Source organism: Equus przewalskii, chromosome 14, assembly GCF_037783145.1.
Source record: "Equus przewalskii isolate Varuska chromosome 14, EquPr2, whole genome shotgun sequence".
NCBI classification, from domain to species: Eukaryota; Metazoa; Chordata; class Mammalia; order Perissodactyla; family Equidae; genus Equus; species Equus przewalskii.
This window is the reverse complement of record NC_091844.1, coordinates 38054877-38073592: the sequence shown is the minus strand read 5'-3', so window position 1 is coordinate 38073592 and position 18716 is coordinate 38054877. Positions and strand designations below refer to the sequence as shown.

At 35.7% G+C, this 18716-nt stretch overlaps 1 protein-coding gene across 45 annotated transcripts in view; it reads left to right on the top strand.

The window, feature by feature from the left end:
- EHBP1 (EH domain binding protein 1) overlaps nucleotides 1–18716 on the top strand; it is a 479572-nt gene that overhangs the window by 366303 nt on the left and 94553 nt on the right. For all 45 annotated transcript variants that reach the window (XM_070572563.1, XM_070572581.1, XM_070572545.1 and 42 more), the window contains 2 exons: nucleotides 13724–13902; nucleotides 14527–14575. In XM_070572563.1, coding sequence (XP_070428664.1) covers nucleotides 13724–13902; nucleotides 14527–14575 — 228 coding nt within the window. The remainder of the gene's footprint in view (nucleotides 1–13723; nucleotides 13903–14526; nucleotides 14576–18716) is intronic.

The window sequence follows — 18716 nt, the reverse complement described above, 5'->3', positions numbered from 1 at the left end:
GAAGATGACAGGAGAAAACCTTGATGACCTTGGATATGGTGATGCCTTTTTAGATACAATACCAAAGACACAATTCATGAAAGAAATAATGGATAATCTGGATTTCATTAAAATTAAAAACTTCTGGGGGCTGACCCATGGCGTAATGGGTATGTTCGCGTGCTCCACTTTGGTGGCCTGGGGTTCACAAGTTAGGATCCTGGGCATAGACCTGCACATTACCCATCAAGCCATGCTGTGGTGGCATCCCACATACGAAATAAAGAAAGATTGGCACAGATGTTAGCTCAGTGACAATCTTCCTCAAGCGAAAAGAGGAAGATTGGCTACAGATGTTTGCTCAGAGCCAGTCTTCCTCACCCCCCCATCCCCAAAAGCAGTCTGTAAAAAAGAAAAACACTTCTGCTCTGTGAAAACAATGCAGAGAGAATGAGAAGACAAGCCACAGACAGGTAGAAAATATCTGCAAAGGACACATCTGATAAAAGACTGCTATTGAAAATATACAAAGAATCCTAAAACTCAGCAATAGGAAAACAAGCAACCCAATAAAATATGGGCTAATGACCTTAACAGACACCTCTCCAAAGATTTACAGATTACAAATGAGCATAAGAAAAGACGCTCCCCATCATGTGTCATCAGGGAAATACAAATTAAAACAGTGAGATACCACCACACACCTATTAGATGGCCAAAATCTGGGACACTGACAACACCCAATGCTGGTGAGGATGTGGAGCAGGAGGAACTCTCGTACACTGCTGGTGGGAATACAAAATGGTATGGCTACTTTGGAAGAGTTTGGCAATTTCTTACAGTAGTAAAACATACTCTTACCATACAATCCAGCAATCACATTCCTTGGTATTTACCCAAAGGAGTTGAAAACTTACATCCACACAAAAACCTGCATGTAGATGATTATATCAGCTTTATTCGTAATTGCCAAAACTTACAAGCAACCAGGCTGTCCTTCAGTAGGTGCATGGATAAATAAACTGTGGTACATCCAGACAATAAGATATTGTTCAGTGTGAAAAAGAAATGAGCTATCATGCCATGAAAAGACATGGAGGAACCTTAAGTGCATTGAAAGAAGCCAATCAGAAAAGGCTACATACTGTGTGTTTCCAACTGTATGACATTCTGGGAAAGGCAAAACTATGGAGACAATAAAAAGATCTGTGGTTGCCAGGAGTTAGATGGAGGGAAGAGATGAATAGGTAGAGCACAGAGGAGTGAAAATACTCTGTATGATATTATAATGATGGATATATATCATTATACATTTGTCCAAACTGGTAGAAGGTACAACATCAAGAGTGAACCCTAAGGTAACTTATGGACTTTGAGTGATTATGGTATGTCAGTGCAGGTTCATCCTTGGTAACAAATGTACCGTCATGGTGAATGATGTTGATAATGGGAGAGACTATGCATGTTTGGAGGCAGGGAATATATGAGAAATCTTTACACTTTAAATTTTTTGAGGGGGCCGGCCCTGTGGCCATGCTCCGCTTCAGCGGCCCAGGGTTTCACTGGTTCAGATCCTGGGCATGGACCCAGGCCATGAGTGGGTGCCATGAGTGATGGCACCACTCATCAGGCCACATTGAGGCGGCATCCCACATGACACAACTAGAAAGACCCACAACTAAAATATACAACTATGTACTGGGGGTATTTGGGGAGAAAAAGCAGAAAAAAAAAAAAGAAGATTGGCAACAGTTGTGAGCCCAGGTACCAATCTTTAAAAAAAAAAATTTTTTTTATGAACCTAAAACTAAAAAACTAAGGGCTTTGAAAAAAGATAGAGGGGCCGGCTCTGTGGCTGAGTGGTTAAGTTCACACGCTCCACTGCGGCGGCCCAGGGTTCGGATCCTGGCTGTGGACATGGCACTGCTCGTCAGGCCACGTTGAGGCGGCGTCCCACATCCCGCAACTAGAAGGACCTGCAACTAAGATATACAACTATGTATGGTGGGGGGATGGGAAGATAAAGCAGGAAAAAAAAAAAGAAGATTGGCAGCAGTTGTTAGGTCAGGTGCCAATTAGAAAAAAAAAATCTCAAAGAGCTAAAAAAAAGAAAAAAGGTAGAGACAATCAATGAAACCAAAAATTAGGTCTTTGAAAAGATCAACAAAATTGACAAACCTTTAAATAGGTGGACTAAGAAAACAAGAGAAGGGGCCAGTCCGGTGGCGCATCAGTTAAGTTTGCACATTCAGCTTTGGTGGCCCAGGGTTCACTGGTTCAGATCCTGGGTGCAGACTTATGCACTGCTTGTTGAGTCATGCTGTGGCAGGTGTCCCACATATAAAGTAGAGGAAGATGGGCATGGATGTTGTCTTAGGGCCCATCTTCCTCAGCAAAAAGAGGAGGATTGGCAGCACATGTTAGCTCAGGGCTAATCTTCCTCAAAAAAAAAAAAAAGAGAAGAGAAGACTCAAATGACATAATCAGAAATGAAAGTGAGTACATCACTAATGATTCTACAGAAATAAAAAGGATTATAAGACAGTACTATGAACAGCTGTATGACAACGAATTGGAATAACCTAGATGAAATGGACAAATTCCTAGAAGTACAACACCTACCAAGACTGAATCTTGAAGAAACAGAAAATCTGAATAGACCTGTAACTCATAAGGACACTGAATCACTCATCAAAAATTTCCTGACAAAGAAAAGCCATGAGCCTAATGGCTTCACTAGTGAATTCTTCCAAACATTTAAAGAAGAAAAAATACAAATAATCCTCAAAGTTTTCCCAAAAATTGAAGAGGAGGAACACTTTCTAACTTACTTTATAAGGCCAGCATTACCCTGATACCAAAGCCAGACAAAGACGCTACAGGAAAAGGAAACTATAGACCAATGTCCCTTAAAATATTGATGCACAAATCCTCAACAACAGACTAGAAAACTGGATTCAGCAATATACTAAAAGAATTGTACATCATGACCAAGTGGGATTTGTTCCTGGAATGCATGGATGGTTCTACCTGCAAAAATTGATCAACACCACATTAACAGAATGAAGGTTAAAATCATCTGATTTTATCTCAATAGGTGCAGAAAAAGCATTTGACAGAACTCAACCCCCTTTCATGATAAAAACATTCAACAAACTAGGAATAGACTACCTCAAGATAATAAAAGTTGTATATGAAAAAACCCACAGCAAAAATCATACTCATTGGTGAAATACTGAAAGCTTTTTCTTTAAGATCAGGAACAAAGCAAGGATGCCTACTCTCACCACTTCTGTTCAACATTGTACTGGCAGTCCAAGCTAGAGCAATTAGGTAAGAAAAAGAAATAAAACTCATCCAAATTGGAATGGAAGAAGTAAATTATCTCTGTGTACAGATGATATGACCTTATATGTAGAAAACCACCTAAAGATTCCACTGAGAAAACTCTTATAACTAAGATCAGCAACAGATGCAGATTCAACACACAAAAATCATTTGAATTCCTATCACTAAAAATGAACAATTGGAAAAGGAAGTTAAGGAAACAATTGCATTTAAAATAGTATCAAAAAGAATAGAATACTTAAGAATTAACCAAGGAGGTAAAAGGCTTCTACACTGAGAAGTAGAACACGATGAAAGAGCTTGAAGAAGACACAAATAGATGTAAAGACATCCCATATTCATGGATTGGAAGACAGTATTGTTAAGATGTCAGTACTACCCAAAGCAATCTAGAGATTCAATGCAACCCCCATCAAAATCTTAAAGAAATTTTTTGCAAAAATAGAAAAATCCATCCTAAAATTCATATGGAATCTCAGGGAACCCTGAATAACCAAAACGATCTTGAAAAAGACCAGAGTTGGAGGGCTCACACTTCCTCATCTTAAAACTTCCTGCAAAGCTACAATAATCAAACAGTGTGGTACTGGCATAAAGACAGACATATAGAGCAATGGAATAGAATGGAGAACCCAGATATAAACCATTTCATGTGGGATGAAATGATTTTCAGCAAGGGTACCAAGTCCATTCAGTTGGGACAAATGGTCCTGGGAAAACTGGATATCCGCATGCAAAAGAATGGACTTGGACCCTTACATAATACTATATACAAAAATTAACTCAAAATGGATTAAAGACCTAAAAGTATAACTAAAACTATAAAACTCCTGGGAGAGAACATAGAGCAGAAGCTTCATGACCTTGGCTTGGCAATGAATTCTTGGATATAACACCAAAGGCACAGGCAACAAAAGAAAAAATAGGCAAATCTGACTTCATGAAAATTTAAAATTTTCATGCATCAAAGGACACAATCAAGAGAGTGACAAGCCAACCTACATAATATGAGAAAATATTTGTAAATCATATATCTGATGAGATTAATATCCAGAATGTATAGAGAACTCCTAAAACTCAACAACAAAAAGCAAACACAATTCAAAAATGAACAAAGGACTTGGATAGACATTTCACCAAAGAAGATATATACATGGCCAATAGGCACTTGAAAACATGCTGGACATCACTAATCATCAAAGAAATGCAAATCAAAGCCACAATGAGACACACCACTTCACATCCATTAGGATGGCTACTATCAAAAAACCCCAGAAAATAGCAAGTGTTGACGAGGGTCTAGAGAAATTAGGACACTTGTGCCCTGTTAGTGGGAATGTAAAGTGGTGTAGCCACAATGGAAAACACTGTAGAAGTTCCTCAAAAAATTTAAAATAGAATTACCATACGATTCAGTTATTTCACTTCTGGATGTATACCCAAAAGAATTGAAAGCCGATCTTGAAGTATTTTTACACCAATACTCGTAGAGCAGCCAGCCCTGGTGGTCTAGTGGTTAAGATTCAAGGCTGTCACTGCCAAGGCCTGGGTTTGTTTCCCAGTCAGGGAACCACACCACCTGTCTGTAGTTGTCATACTGTGGCAGCTGTTTGTTGCTGTGATGCTGAAAGCTAGCCCACCAGTATTTCAGATAGCTGCAAGGTCACCCATGGTGGACAGGTTTCAGCAGAGCTTCCAGACTAAGACAAACTAGGAAGAAGGACCTGACCACTCACTTCCAAAAACTCAGCTGTGAAAATCGTATGAATAACAGCAGAGCATTGTCTGATATAGCGCTGGCTATAGGTGAGAGAATGGTGCAAAAAGACTACGCAGGGTTCCACTTGTGGAAGAGGATGGCTAGGCATTGGAATCAACTCAGTGGCACTAAACAGAAGCATTATTCACAATAGCTAAAAAGTGGAAGCAACCCATGTGTCTATTGACAAATGAATGGATAAACAAAATGTGGCATATACAAACAATGGAATATTATTTAGGCTTAAAAAGGAAGGAAATTCTGACATATGCTATAACGTGGATGAACCTTGAGGACATTATGCTAAGTAAAATAAGCTAGTCACAAAAAGACAAATATGTATGGTTCCACTTATATGAGGTACCTAGAGAAATCAAAATCAGAGAGACAGAAAGTAGAATGGTGGTTGCCAGGGGCTCTTGGGAGAAGGGAAATGGGGAATTACTGTTCAATGGCTATAGTGTTTCAGTTCTGCAAGCCAAAAAGTGTTCTGGAATTAGACAGTGGTGATTGTTGCACAACAGGAATGTACTTAATACCACTGAACTATACACTTAAAAATGGTTAAGATGGCAAATACTGTATTATGTATATCTTATCATAATAAAAAATTTTTTTAAGTTTTTGAAGGCCCCAAATAGTTTTTGTTTATGCAAGTTATACCTGGTGATATTTACAATATGAGAAATTAAAAATGAGAAATTTTTAAAATATATTAATTTAAAATAACAATAATAGACCGTTACATGCTGTGAACATTTTTGAACATGTATTCTATTCTGTATAAGCATGCATTTGTGTAGGAAATAAACCTAGGATTGCTGGGTCATAGGATATACACATCTTCAAGTTGAGCACAGTAGAGGATGCCAGAGTTTTTCCGTTAGCCCTGTATGAGCTCCCTTTGCTCCACATCCTTGTCAACACTTGGTATTTTTAATAACATTAAAATTTAATTTCATTTTAATTAAAAGACTTTTTAATTTTAGCCTTTCTGGAGGGAAATGTGTAGTAGTGCTTTGTGCAGTTCTCTCAATACTAATATTGTGGAGTGACTTTTCATATGTTTACTGGATATTTGAATTTCTTTTTTTGTAAAGTGCACATTCAGTTTTTACTCATTTTTCTATTGGTTCAGTTTGTTTTACTGTTTTGTAGGTTTTTTTGTGTGAGTGTGTATTCTGATTACAAGCCTTTTGTCAAAATATATATTATTGTATATGTTTATATGTGTGTATGTGTATATACATATATGTATAATTTGCCACTAGGTTTACTTAGCTTTATAGAAGGACAGGAAGTACAGTATGTTAGCATTATAGCATCAGGTATGCAGTGACATATTTTAGTCCCCCATGAACTGTTCAGTTGTAAGGTGGCATGACCAGGTGAGTAAGTGTGGACCACTGGCTTATAAAATACGAGATCTTGTTAACATCCCATAGGTATAACCATCGGGTCACTTGGGGAACATATTTGGTTACAAGAATCACACTAAGCACATGGAACCTGTGGCCTTTGTTTTTCAGTGGGCATTTATAGTTTATTGACAGGCTTCCAAGTCTAGATGCAGTTCACTAATCCAGGGTCATTTTTACAATAAATAATATTGCTTAGTAACAAATCTGACATATTGATCTTAATCCAGTATATTTCTATGGAAATGTTTCTAGAAAGTAGGCTCACGTAAACTCATCTTCTCATGAAAAGCAAGTTTGGGTTTGTTGGTTAACCCTTTGACCCTGAAAAAAATTGGTATCTTTACAAAATTGAGTCTTCTAATTCCTGAATATGGTATATTTCTTTAGGTCTCCTTTTTTCTTTTTTCCCCCACAATAAAGCTTAACAGTTTTTCTATAGCATTCATGCACATTATTTGTAGATTTATTTCTTAGTACTTTATTTTTTTATGCCACTATGAATAGTCATAAATTTTAATTTCTAACTGCTTTGTTGGTGTAGGAATGCAGTTGGTTTTCTACGTTGTTTTTTGTATCCAGCAACCTCTTTAAATTCTCTTATTAATTCTCATTAGCTGTAGATTCTTTTGGATTTTCTACAGAATTATAGTATTTGTAAATGCTGTCAGTTTTGTAATTTTGTTCCTTTTCCAATATTTCTACCATTATGTCTTTTTTTGGCCTTCATGCACTAGCTAGGACCTCCAAACAGTATTGAATAAAAGTGGTGATAGATTCCCAATCTCAAAGGGAAAACTTGGAATTCACCATTGCGATATTTGCTGTAGGCTTTTTACAAGTTAAGGAATCTTCTATTACTAGTAGATTACTAAGATTATTCTATAGAATATAAATGGACATTAAATTTTATTAAATACTTTTCTGCATCTATTTAGATGATTGTATGTACGTATTTTTCCCTATAGTGTGTTGATTTGGCAAGGTACCTCAATAGATTTGCTAATGTCAGGTCAAATGTACATTCCTGTCCAGTTTGTTCAATTTATAAATTGCTAGATTCAGTATGCTAACATTTTCATTGAGACTTTTGCCTCTGTATTCATATAGGTTTTCTTGTAATTTTGCCTTATCCTCTTGAGTTTTATATCAAGATTTGCTAGGATCGTGAAATGAGTTGGAGAAAAAAACCCATTTTTCTTATTCTCTGGAATAATTTGTGGTAATGTTAGAGATATTTCTTCCTTGCCTATTTGGTAGAATTTATTAGTTAATCCAAATGGAATTTTGTTTATAAGGAAGGATTTTAATTACAAATTTAATTTCTTCAATAGTTATAGATTCTCCAGGTTTTCTATTTCTTCTAGCCAGAATTTGCTTCCCTTTTTTTTCTTGGAAGTCACATTACAGGTATAAGTGATTTTTTCCTTTCAAAGAAGCCCCTTTTGGTTTTGTTGATCCTTTTTATTGTATGCTTATTTTCTATTTCCTTATTTTTTGCTCTCTTCTTTATTATTATTTTTTTTCTATTTTTGAGGGTGGTGGTGCTCATATTGCTATTTGGAAGTCTACAAAAATTACAGCTCTGCCTCTCAGCTCACTTCCAGATCAGCCATTATAAGAAGGAGCACTGAGAGGCTCGCTCACTCTCTGGTTTCCTAGTCTCTCCAGATCTTGACTTGGGGATAGTTGTTTGATATTTCTTAGATTTTTAAAAAATAATTTGTTCAGCTTTTTAAAAGTTGTGTTCAGCTGGTACTCCTACTTTAATGTAAGCAGAAATTCCTCCCAATATTTTAATTATGGCATAATCTTTCTAATTGTCTAGTAGTAGAGTAACAAAGCCTAACTTTCAAATTTACTATGAGAATAAAATGAAATTATTTGAATGAAAACACTTTGCAAAAGAATAAGAACAGTTCAGATACAAGTGTTCTTGTTCTCAACACTGCTGTTGTTTTGAGCTCACCAAATGTTGAGATTTGTCCAAAGTTCTCTCAACTGTGTGTAATAATTTGCAATAATTGGGGAAAGGCTCCCAGAATTAACACTGTGGAAACCAAAATATCCTACAACTTTAGCAATGGTAGTGTATATCTCATTGGTCTGGACTTAATTAGTCCTAGTTATAGTTCTAATCAATAATCTAAAATCCAACAAAAGGGGCAAAGGGTTTTATTAACAGAATACTCCTAGGTTTTAAATTGTTTGGATCAATTGCCTTTTTTGAGTCAAGTAATTTAACATACACTGGGGAGTGATCTAAGCTCTGAAAAAGATAATAAGTTGACGGAGGCAATCACTGGTCTCAAGAAACGTACAGTTTCTACTGAGGTCCTAAAAGTGCATTTTTTATCTCAAAACGTGAAATGCATGTTTAAGAGTACAGGCTCTGGAGTAGGAACACCTTGGTATAGAGTCTAATTCTTCCACTTCCTAGCTGTGTAACCTCAGTTTCTTCAGCTGAAATTGAGAATAACAGTACCTACCTCAGAGGAATTGTGATGATTAAATGAGCATGTAAAGGTTTTAACATTGCATGTGGGATGTGGTAGATGCCCAGAATATACTTTATTGATTAATGAAAAATTAATGCCTGTTTTTGAAGAGGGAAGAACTGAACATATTGTAGTAAAAATGCTGTAAGAGAGACAGAGAGTCAAAAGAACACTGAAGGGTCTCCTACTGACTGGGAGTTGGAAAGGGATATCATGTGGCAGATGACAGTTGAATTTAAGTAGAGTGAAATTGTACCAGTTAGACTTGGGACAGAAGATATTCCAAGTGAGCTAACAATCTATATGATCAAAGACTGAAAGTGAGGGAGCTGAGAGCTAGGCAGGAAAGCATAGTGATTTTAGAGAATGGTGAGTCATCCTAGAGAAAAGATACTTTGAAAAAGATTTGGGATTCAATGCTCAGAAGTATTTTGTCATCATTTTGTACGTTCTTGAGAGCCATTGGAGCCTTTGACTTCCGCTTTAAGAAGATTGTAGCTATGGCAATGGGTCAGATAAGGGAGAATTTAGAAGAAGGAAGACCTATTAGGAATATTTTGTAATATCCTAGGCGAAAGAAGGTAGATTATAAAAACATTACAACACTAGGATCAAAATTGCCCGTGAAATAACCAGTAAAGGATGATAGGTGAAGGAAGAGTTCAAGGCTGATTCCGAGATTAAAAGTCTAGGCAGTGGGACAATAGCAGTATCATTTGCAAACATAATGAAAATGAAGCAGGTTGTAGGGAAAGACTATAATTATGGTTTTGGACATATTGAGTTTGAATTTTATATGGCAGGAAGGACAGCCAGCTGGAAATGTCAACTTGAGATAGTTTGAACTATAAATGTATATTTGGGAATCGTCTGCATGGAAGTGATAGTTGGAATCCTGGGAGTGAATCAGCTTAAAGTGTGGCGAGAGAGAACTATTTAGAGCAATACCTAGAGAAATATGTGCTTGTATCAGTGGAAGAAGGGAGACCGCAAAAGAGAGAGCAGCTATAGTCAGAGGGGTACAGCAGAAAAAATGGAATTGAAATTTCTTACAGCTATTATGATTTAGGAAATTTTGTAACAAGTTATTTGCCTGTTTTCTGAAAGAAATCCTCTTGTCATTGTTAGCATAATAACTAGGTGACATTACTATCTTTAATAGGTAATATGCTATGTTAACAAAAATAATACATTAAAATTATCTATATTAGAACCGTTAAGTCCAACAGTAGTTTCAAGTCCTGTTTCTTCTCTACTGTCATCACTTCATGATGGTTGACATCCAACTGTAGTTCTCAGTTAAACTGAGATCAGTGCAATTTCATCCGCATGGTGGCTTGATTGAAAGAGAACTGGCAGGATTACCTAATTGAGCCTACTCTGATCATTCTGATCATAAAGTTTTAATTAGAATGGCTTTTAGACATTTCTTCTCTCAGTACATAAAAAAGACAACTGTAATATCTGTGCTTTACTTTCCTGATATGTTAAATAGAGATGACTTCTTACACATCTGGTCATTGCAAAAATGTAAGAAGGAACTTTTAAAGAGTTCTAACATTTGAAAGTTTGGATCTACCCTTAATGGCCAGATTTTGGTGTCGTCCTTTCTTTGGAAAGCAATAAATCACAGTCATTCAGGGCTTTTTTCACCAAACCCATAGAAGTAGATATGTAGCCAAGAATTCCAAGTGCCTCATTTTGCACATAGAGTATCAAGATTATCTTCTAGTTAAAGCTTTATTTGCAAAAAAATTTTCACTATCTTGAAGACATTCATGGCCTTTAAAGTTTCCAAAAGACCCTCAAAAATAGGAGTTCAACTGTTGATAAACATTGGTGGTAGTAATAATAATTGCAATTAATATTTACTGAATAGTTGCCATGTGCCATACATTGTGCTAAATGTTTTGCATGCATTTATTCATTTGACAGTATGTAGTGAGTGCCTACTATGTACCAGGAGCTGTTCTGGACGCTTGGGATAGGTTAATAAACAAAACGAACTAAAATCCCTGCCCTCCTAGCCTTTTTATTTTGTGAGGATGTCCAGGTGATAAGCAATAAGCGTAACCAATAAGCATATTTTGGTAATTACCAAAATAAGTTGTATGGACCATAAGAAGAGGATAAGTACTATGGAAAAACTAGAGCAAGATAAGGGGAGTCAGGAGCACTGGGTTGGGGTTGGCGATGGAGATGGGTTGCATCATCAAATAGGGTAGTCATAATAATCCTAATGGAGATAGTTGCGTTGGAGTTAACCATGCAGCTATATGAGAGGAGAGCAGCCAGGCAAATGGAGCAATCTGGGCAAAGGCGCTAAAATGGGACCATGACTAGGGTATCCAAGAAGCAGCAAAGAGGTTGATATGCTGATCCAGGGAGAGAGTGGTAATGATCGTAATGGGCAGGAAGAGGGGGAGGCAGTTCTTGTTACTACAACAATAAGTACCATTACAACCTCCATTTTATAGATGAGAGACATAGAGAAATCAAGTAACCTGCATGTTTACTACAAAATCAGGAGCCACCTATAGCAAGAAACAAGTAATTTCATCCATTTTTGTACTGAAGGTTTCAAAATGACTTAACTGCTTATTTTTTTATGACCCTCTGCAAAATATTAGATGAAAGGTCCGTAGTTCTGAAGCGGATGATTCATTGAACAATGGCTCTATGTCAATTTTCTTTCTCTGCAATCAACATAACCATTTATTATAGGGCTTGTAATTTCATCAAAGTTTCTTCAATTACATATGACTTCTTTTTCTTAGCAGTGCAGTAAGCATCCCTGTGAGATGTTTTAATATGAGGGTTTTGTGTTAGAGTAAATCCAAAGTTTAGCGTAGTTCTTTTAGCTTTTTCATGTTGAGCCTTCTCAGAAACAAGGATATATTCATAATCATATTGACATGGTATGTTTTTCCTAATTTTTAAGTACAGAAAGCCACTTTAGATTGTAACGAGATAATGACATTTGTACATTCCCTATATAAGTGCTACTGATGATTGAAATGAATCATTATAATGATAGTTGTAGATTATCTGCCCATGTACATGCTACCCGTGCTTAGAATGAATCACTGCCTTAATAATATAATTTGATACACAAAAAACATTTTAATAAAGGCAATCCTTTGAATAATAGAAAATCTAAGGAAAAATGTGTTTGTGCGTAGTTCACTGATCTGCTAGCTCATCCATAGACCATTCTCCACTCTACTTCTAGAGGGATTTGAAAGTCACAGTGAAAAGTTACCGTTGGGTGAAAATAAATTTAATGGTTCATTTTTATACATGTTAGATTGATAGTTTAAAGAGCTATTATTTATTTTAAAGTAAATGCCTTCCTATGTTGGGAATGACATTTTTACCTACTTCTTCATATTAAGAAGAATTGATCCAAATTTATTGATTTTTATGACCAGCATTGACTTTGTATGGGTGATCATTTAAAGAACAGCACTTGGCTAGATTTATGGTTATTTATATAACAATTTGTTAATCTTACAGTTAATAAAAAATAAGAAATTACATCCTTAGTGTTTCTTAATAGTCTTTCCACAGGTGCAGTCAATGCATAAATCGTAATTGTGTGGGTTGATGGTTTTAATTGTTTGGCACTAACATGCTTTTGTCAAGTGGGGGCATCATTGGTCTTTCTTAAGTAAGCTGTGTGGCAAGAATGGTTTACTTGTTAAATTTAAATGATATTAGGGATAAATAATTGTTCTCCCATCACCTGATTTTAGAGGGCCTGTATTTTATGTCTCTAGCCAGCACTTAATTGATAGCAAGATCTAAAGTCCAGAAACATTTAGTAGTTTTCTTTATAGTTTTCAATTGCATCAATCTCTAAAGTTACCATCACAAACTGTGGTTGTTACTCAGTAAAAGAAGATGACGTGGTTTTAAGAATAAGAGTTTGGGATAAAAATCTTATTGTGTAGTCTTAGTTTTGTTGTCATCGTTGTTGTTTCAAGTATGTGAACAAGGGGGGAAAGCCAAGTATATACTTAAGATTTAAAACACACACACACGCACTCCCCCCGACTTACCTAATATTCACAAGTAGCTATCAGTGATAATTAGAAAATATTTTGAGCAAATCCAAATTATGTACTGTTGTGTGCTGTTGCTACCAACACCTAACTGTTAATAACTCTATATATGTTTTGCCATCAGTAAATTTATATAAGAAGTATTTTTGAATATGATTATCATTGTGCTATCTAAAATGCATATGATTACTGTATTAAAAAAAACTTACTGTTATTTTGATCTCTCCACTGCTAACAATTTGTGCTACAGACTTCAAAATACATTATTTTTAATCTAGTCAAAAAGAAACTATATTTGTACATGATTGCATTTGGGGAAAATTTTTTAGGGCTTGAGAGTTACACAGATAGTCAGCCTTAAGTATTTAAATACTTTAATATAATGTTTCTATCAATATAGCCCTTGGCATGTTCTTATGTATAGGTTTAAAATCTTGCATATCTACATCCTTGTCAGGCAAATGCCATAGGCTAAAGCTGAAGATAATAACTTAAGATTCATGTCTCTTTCTTGGAGGTTACAGTTGTCTTGAATTGACAGTTTTGAAGGACCTAAACTGACATCAAAGGGTTCAAATGATCTAGTTAGGTCAATTAATGTTAATTTTCATCTTCCATTAAATTATTTTAATGTTTTTCTCTTTTCCTTTTTTCTAGCCGAGCCCTATACCAAGTCCTGTTTTGGGACGAAAGCCAAATGCTAGTCAGTCATTGCTTGTATGGTGCAAAGAAGTTACAAAAAACTACCGGGGAGTGAAAATCACCAATTTTACTACATCGTGGAGAAATGGTTTATCTTTTTGTGCAATATTACACCACTTTAGACCAGATTTAATGTAAGTAGAAGCGTTTTCCATTCCCTATAAATATTTCATAGATAATAGTTTTTTTAAAAACCATAAAATAATTTCTTAACACAGGTCCTGAAATACTTGACTTTATATTTCTTTTTTTATTACTCACACCCTTTGCTTTTTGAGAGAAGAAGTGTATGCCAGAAAGAAAATTTCTTCCTTCTTGATGCCTAAAAACAATATTTTCTGTTTAAAAAAAAAAAGGAGTTTTCTCCTTCATCTCATACAAAGAACTGACTTCAAATTATTATGAAAATTGTCTTAGTGTAAAAATGAGATGAGACAAATAAGCCTGTAGCTGTTTGTACAATGAGAACAAGGGATTGCCTCCTGGTAAATTTGGTTGTCAAGTCTAGTGTCTGGCCCCCTGCCTTAACTTCTCCTTTAGGTCGAAAGCTTCAGGCAGTGAAACATGTAATCACTGTTTTTATTTATTTATTTATTTCCTTAATTTTCCACGCTATTAGTTTTGATGATTGAATTGCTGTGAAATTGCTAGTTACTCTTTGGTATTATTGAATGTCAAGTTTTTAGATTCAGTTTGTTTTAAAAACAGCTGTTTTTATCCAATACTGTATGTACCTACTGTGCCATTTTCTCCCTCAGTGACTACAAGTCTCTGAATCCTCAAGATATTAAAGAGAACAACAAAAAGGTAAGAATTGCCAAAGGAAAAACCAGAAAGTTTCAATTCTGGCTTCTCTGCAGGCTTTTATTAATTTGGGGCAAGTAAAGTTGTTTTGTGAGGTCATAACTACAGTTCGCAGAAGTTAGTCTGCTGCCCACAGTTCAAATAGGATGCATGATTTACTCTAGCTTGTCATGGCCTTTAAAGTTGTCAAGTGCTGGACTAGCATCAGATTATAATATGTGTATGAACTTGGTTAACCGTTAAATGTTTGTTAAAGCATATTGCTTTTATTCAACATTTAGCTTTTAAAAGGTACACCCGAAATTGTGTGCCATAAACTGTTAAGAGTTTAGAAAAATCTCTTGGGAAGGGGATGAGGGCAGGAGCCTAATGGGTGTGCAGGAAAGGGTGTGTATGTTCCTAGAAGCAAAAAGATAGGAACATTGGTTCTTTTTAAAAAATTTTCTGGTAAACTTTACAGTTTCTTTCACATAATTAGTTATTATGCTGACATAAGAGCTTTCCAGTTGGTTCGTGAGGGAAATTGATCCTTTCAGCCTTCAGGGTGGCTGTGCAGGGCTGAGTTGCTAGAGCCTCCCTGGGCCAGCTGACTGTGGCTGCAGGCTGACTTAAGTATTTACCCCAGGGCACAGTACAGTATTACAATTTTCTCCGTGCACCATGACATGAAAAAGAAGGAAAGCACTTAACACACAGTAGATAGTCAATGTTTTTTTGCACTGAACTGAATTCTTCAACTGGCAAGTTAATGTCTTAGAAGGTCTTAATTGTCTTAGAATAGAAGTTCTTAACCTGGGAGCTGTGGATAGAATTCGGGGGGGGGTCCTTGAACATGACTAGGACAAAAAATTTATTTTATTTTCTCAATTCTTTAAGTGAAATTTAGCATTTCCTTCAATGATGAACTTAGGCAACAAACCACTGTAGTGTTAGCCGTGCCTGAGACTTTGTCACCTTTAGAATCTCAGATATTTTCCTATCACGTTACAGTTGTAAATACCCACAAATACCTTTTCAGCTCATCACTTTTTAAAAGTTACAGTAGTTAATACATTCATAAAAAGCACATATGTTACTGTTTCTCAAATTCAGTTTTAATAGTATTTTCATAGTTTTATTTTTCAAAATAATTGGTTTCTTTCTTAATTCTATGTATTTTATACATGTAAAACATTATTCTGAGAAGGGATTCATTGCCAAAAGGATTCATGGGACCAAGTCTAGACTTGGTCTAAACTATTTTTTTGTTTTGTTTTTTTTTAAAGATTTTATTTTTCCTTTTTCTCCCCAAAACCACCGGTACATAGTTTTGCATTTTTAGTTGTGGGTCCTTCTAGTTATGGCATGTGGGATGCCTCCTTGGCATGGCCTGACGAGCAGTGCCATGTCCGTGCCCAGGATTCGAACCAGCGAAACCCTGGGCCGCCAAAGCACAGCACGAGAACTTAACCACTCGACCACAGGGCCAGCCCCCTAGACTAAAGTTTTTAATCTCCTTTAAATTAGATAATTAAAACTACCAGTGATAAAAAGTATATAAAAGGAAGCTTGACAGAAGTTCAATTAGCAAATGAGAATTTAAATCAAAGCAATTTTTTAGGGGCTGGCCCTGTGGCTAAGTGGTTAAGTTTGCATGCTCCACTTCGGAGACCCAGGGTTTCCCTGGTTCGGATCCTGGACGCAGGCGTGGCATTGCTCATCAGGCCACGTTGAGGCAGTGTCCCACATGCCACAACTAGAAGGACCCACAACTAAAATATACAACTATGTTGAGGGGATTTGAGGAGAAAAAGCAGAAAGAAGACTGGCAACAGTTATTAGCTCAGGTGCCAGTCTTTAAAAACAAACAAACAATTTTTTACTTTCATTGCTCTCCAAAACTAAAAATTTGTATTGTCATTAAAGAACTCTTGTTTTTTTGCAAATGCATGATGCTGGCCCTAGAGAAAGACATTTTAAAACTGTCAATTTTTTTAATTGAAATATCCTACCAAAAAAGGTAATATTAAAAAATCAGTGTAATTTACTTTATAGTAATCACCTTTATGGTGGGCATGCTGCAAAGTCATTCTCATGGATTATTTCTTGTATAATTTTGGAGAGTTTGTGTCTATCAAAGTGAAATGTCTTATTTTTTCATCAATTAGATTATATATTTATATATGACAGTTCTTTGCCTGCATTTTCTTGCATTTGAATAAAATGCTAAGCTATTTTAAATGCTGATTATAAAATAAACCATTATTATTTTTATAAAGTGAAGCTTTCAATTTGCTGTTTGAAATTTTGGTAAGAAAACATTGCTGATTTTTACCTAGCTATGTACTTTTAAAGAGTATGGGAAATCTCATTAAGGCTTTCAAAGCCTTTATTTTTTCAGGCGCTTAATGATGAACATATGTTGGATTTATATATTACTACATAGAGAAGAATATCCCATTAAAAATTTTTCTCAATTAGATCTTCCAGGGCAGATAATCATGGCTTTTTGAAAGGATTTTAATTTAGATGATCCTATTCATTGCACAATTAAATAAATAATTGTTGTTATACAATCTTTCCTTTTCAGCACTTTGCGACTTCTTACCTGATACCTACATTGAGTATCAGTTGCTACCTGCAGATTTCTTTCCGTCTTCACACAGTTCTTCCCGATAACCCCATCTGCCCTTGATTAGACTTAAAGCAGCACAAGAAACAATGCCTGTGTCTTAAGTTCCATGCAGATGCATAACGTAATTGGCAGTGCTCCTCCTTACCAATCAATTAAATAACATCTAGAAATAAGTAAGACAATTTTCTTTGAAAGACTTGTTTTTTTCTCCACATACAAACAGCTAAAAAGACAGTAGGCGATTGACCACAGCAGAAGAAGTTAACCTATGGGAAAATTCCATTATGAAGTCTTGACTGCTTACAAGAAACCTGGTTTATTTTTAAATGTTTTTTAGTGCAATTAGTGTGCATAAAATGAATTGCTACATGAAGCAAAACCCCAGCAGGAGATTCCCCACAAGGAAGCTAATCATTTTCCCAGGTCTGTAAAAAGTGCTGAATAAAAAAGGTATTTACCTGTGACATCTGATCTTAACCAATAGGTCAGTGTTTTAGATAATTGGGAAATGTTTAGAATACTGCCTGTGGTGCTTTTCCTGATGGTCTGCAATTGATGTCTGTCAATCAAGTTGTCAAGGCACGAGGAGGAAAATGACGTTAATTTTCCTAAAACTTGTAAAATAACAAACAAGCCTAAACATGCACACCAACTGAGCCATTCTCTCAAGTAAATATTTTGAGGTACCTATATTATGAAACATGGCACTGTGAAAATTGAAGAGGTTTGAATATCTCAATTTATTTTTCATTTTCTTTTTTACTTATTCCACAACATTCATTAAACTGCAGGAAGAGTATGAGACAAGGATTGAATTCAAAGGTAGCAATGCACTTCAACATGTAAGTGCAAAAGACTGATTCCCTCTGAACTGTTGCATAATTTCCTAACCTTTCTTTTAAGGAAAACTTTGAGTTAGGATCCTACATCTAGGTTGTTAGAAAGACTAGACATTTTATATCCCAAAGTGAGAATGTAACTAGAGAGTCGCTCCTTTTTCCAGGAGTATATCTAAACCTTTAGCCGTATTTTTAATGCTTCCTAGCAACCCAATGCTGTTTTCAAGGATTAGTTCAGGGTAGTAATAATTAATTGTAAATTGAGAAATAGCTTTGATTCTTCAAAACTAGAAAAACCTGATGTTCCACAGTCATTTAAAGGCTAACAAAAATAAGACAATGCAGCCTCACATTCTCAACTAGGTTGTACTTCTCAAAACATTTCATTCTTTCCAAAATGGATGAAGTGAAAATGAAGTCACTCTCTTCATTATGAAACTCAATCTTAATTAGGCATTTAAAAAATGTTTCTGTTTATAGGGTTAAATAGCACTTACTTGTGTTTTATACCAGGTAATCTAGGATTTAGTTCTTTTGAGATCTCTAACTGCATTCTTTCTTCGCGAATCACTGCGATTACATGGCCACGGGAAAGAGGTTGATAGGAATAATAAAGCTCCAGATGAATTACTATTTCTTTATACCTTAGTTCCTTATCTTAAAAATCGATTCTGAGATTTTTTTTTGTTTT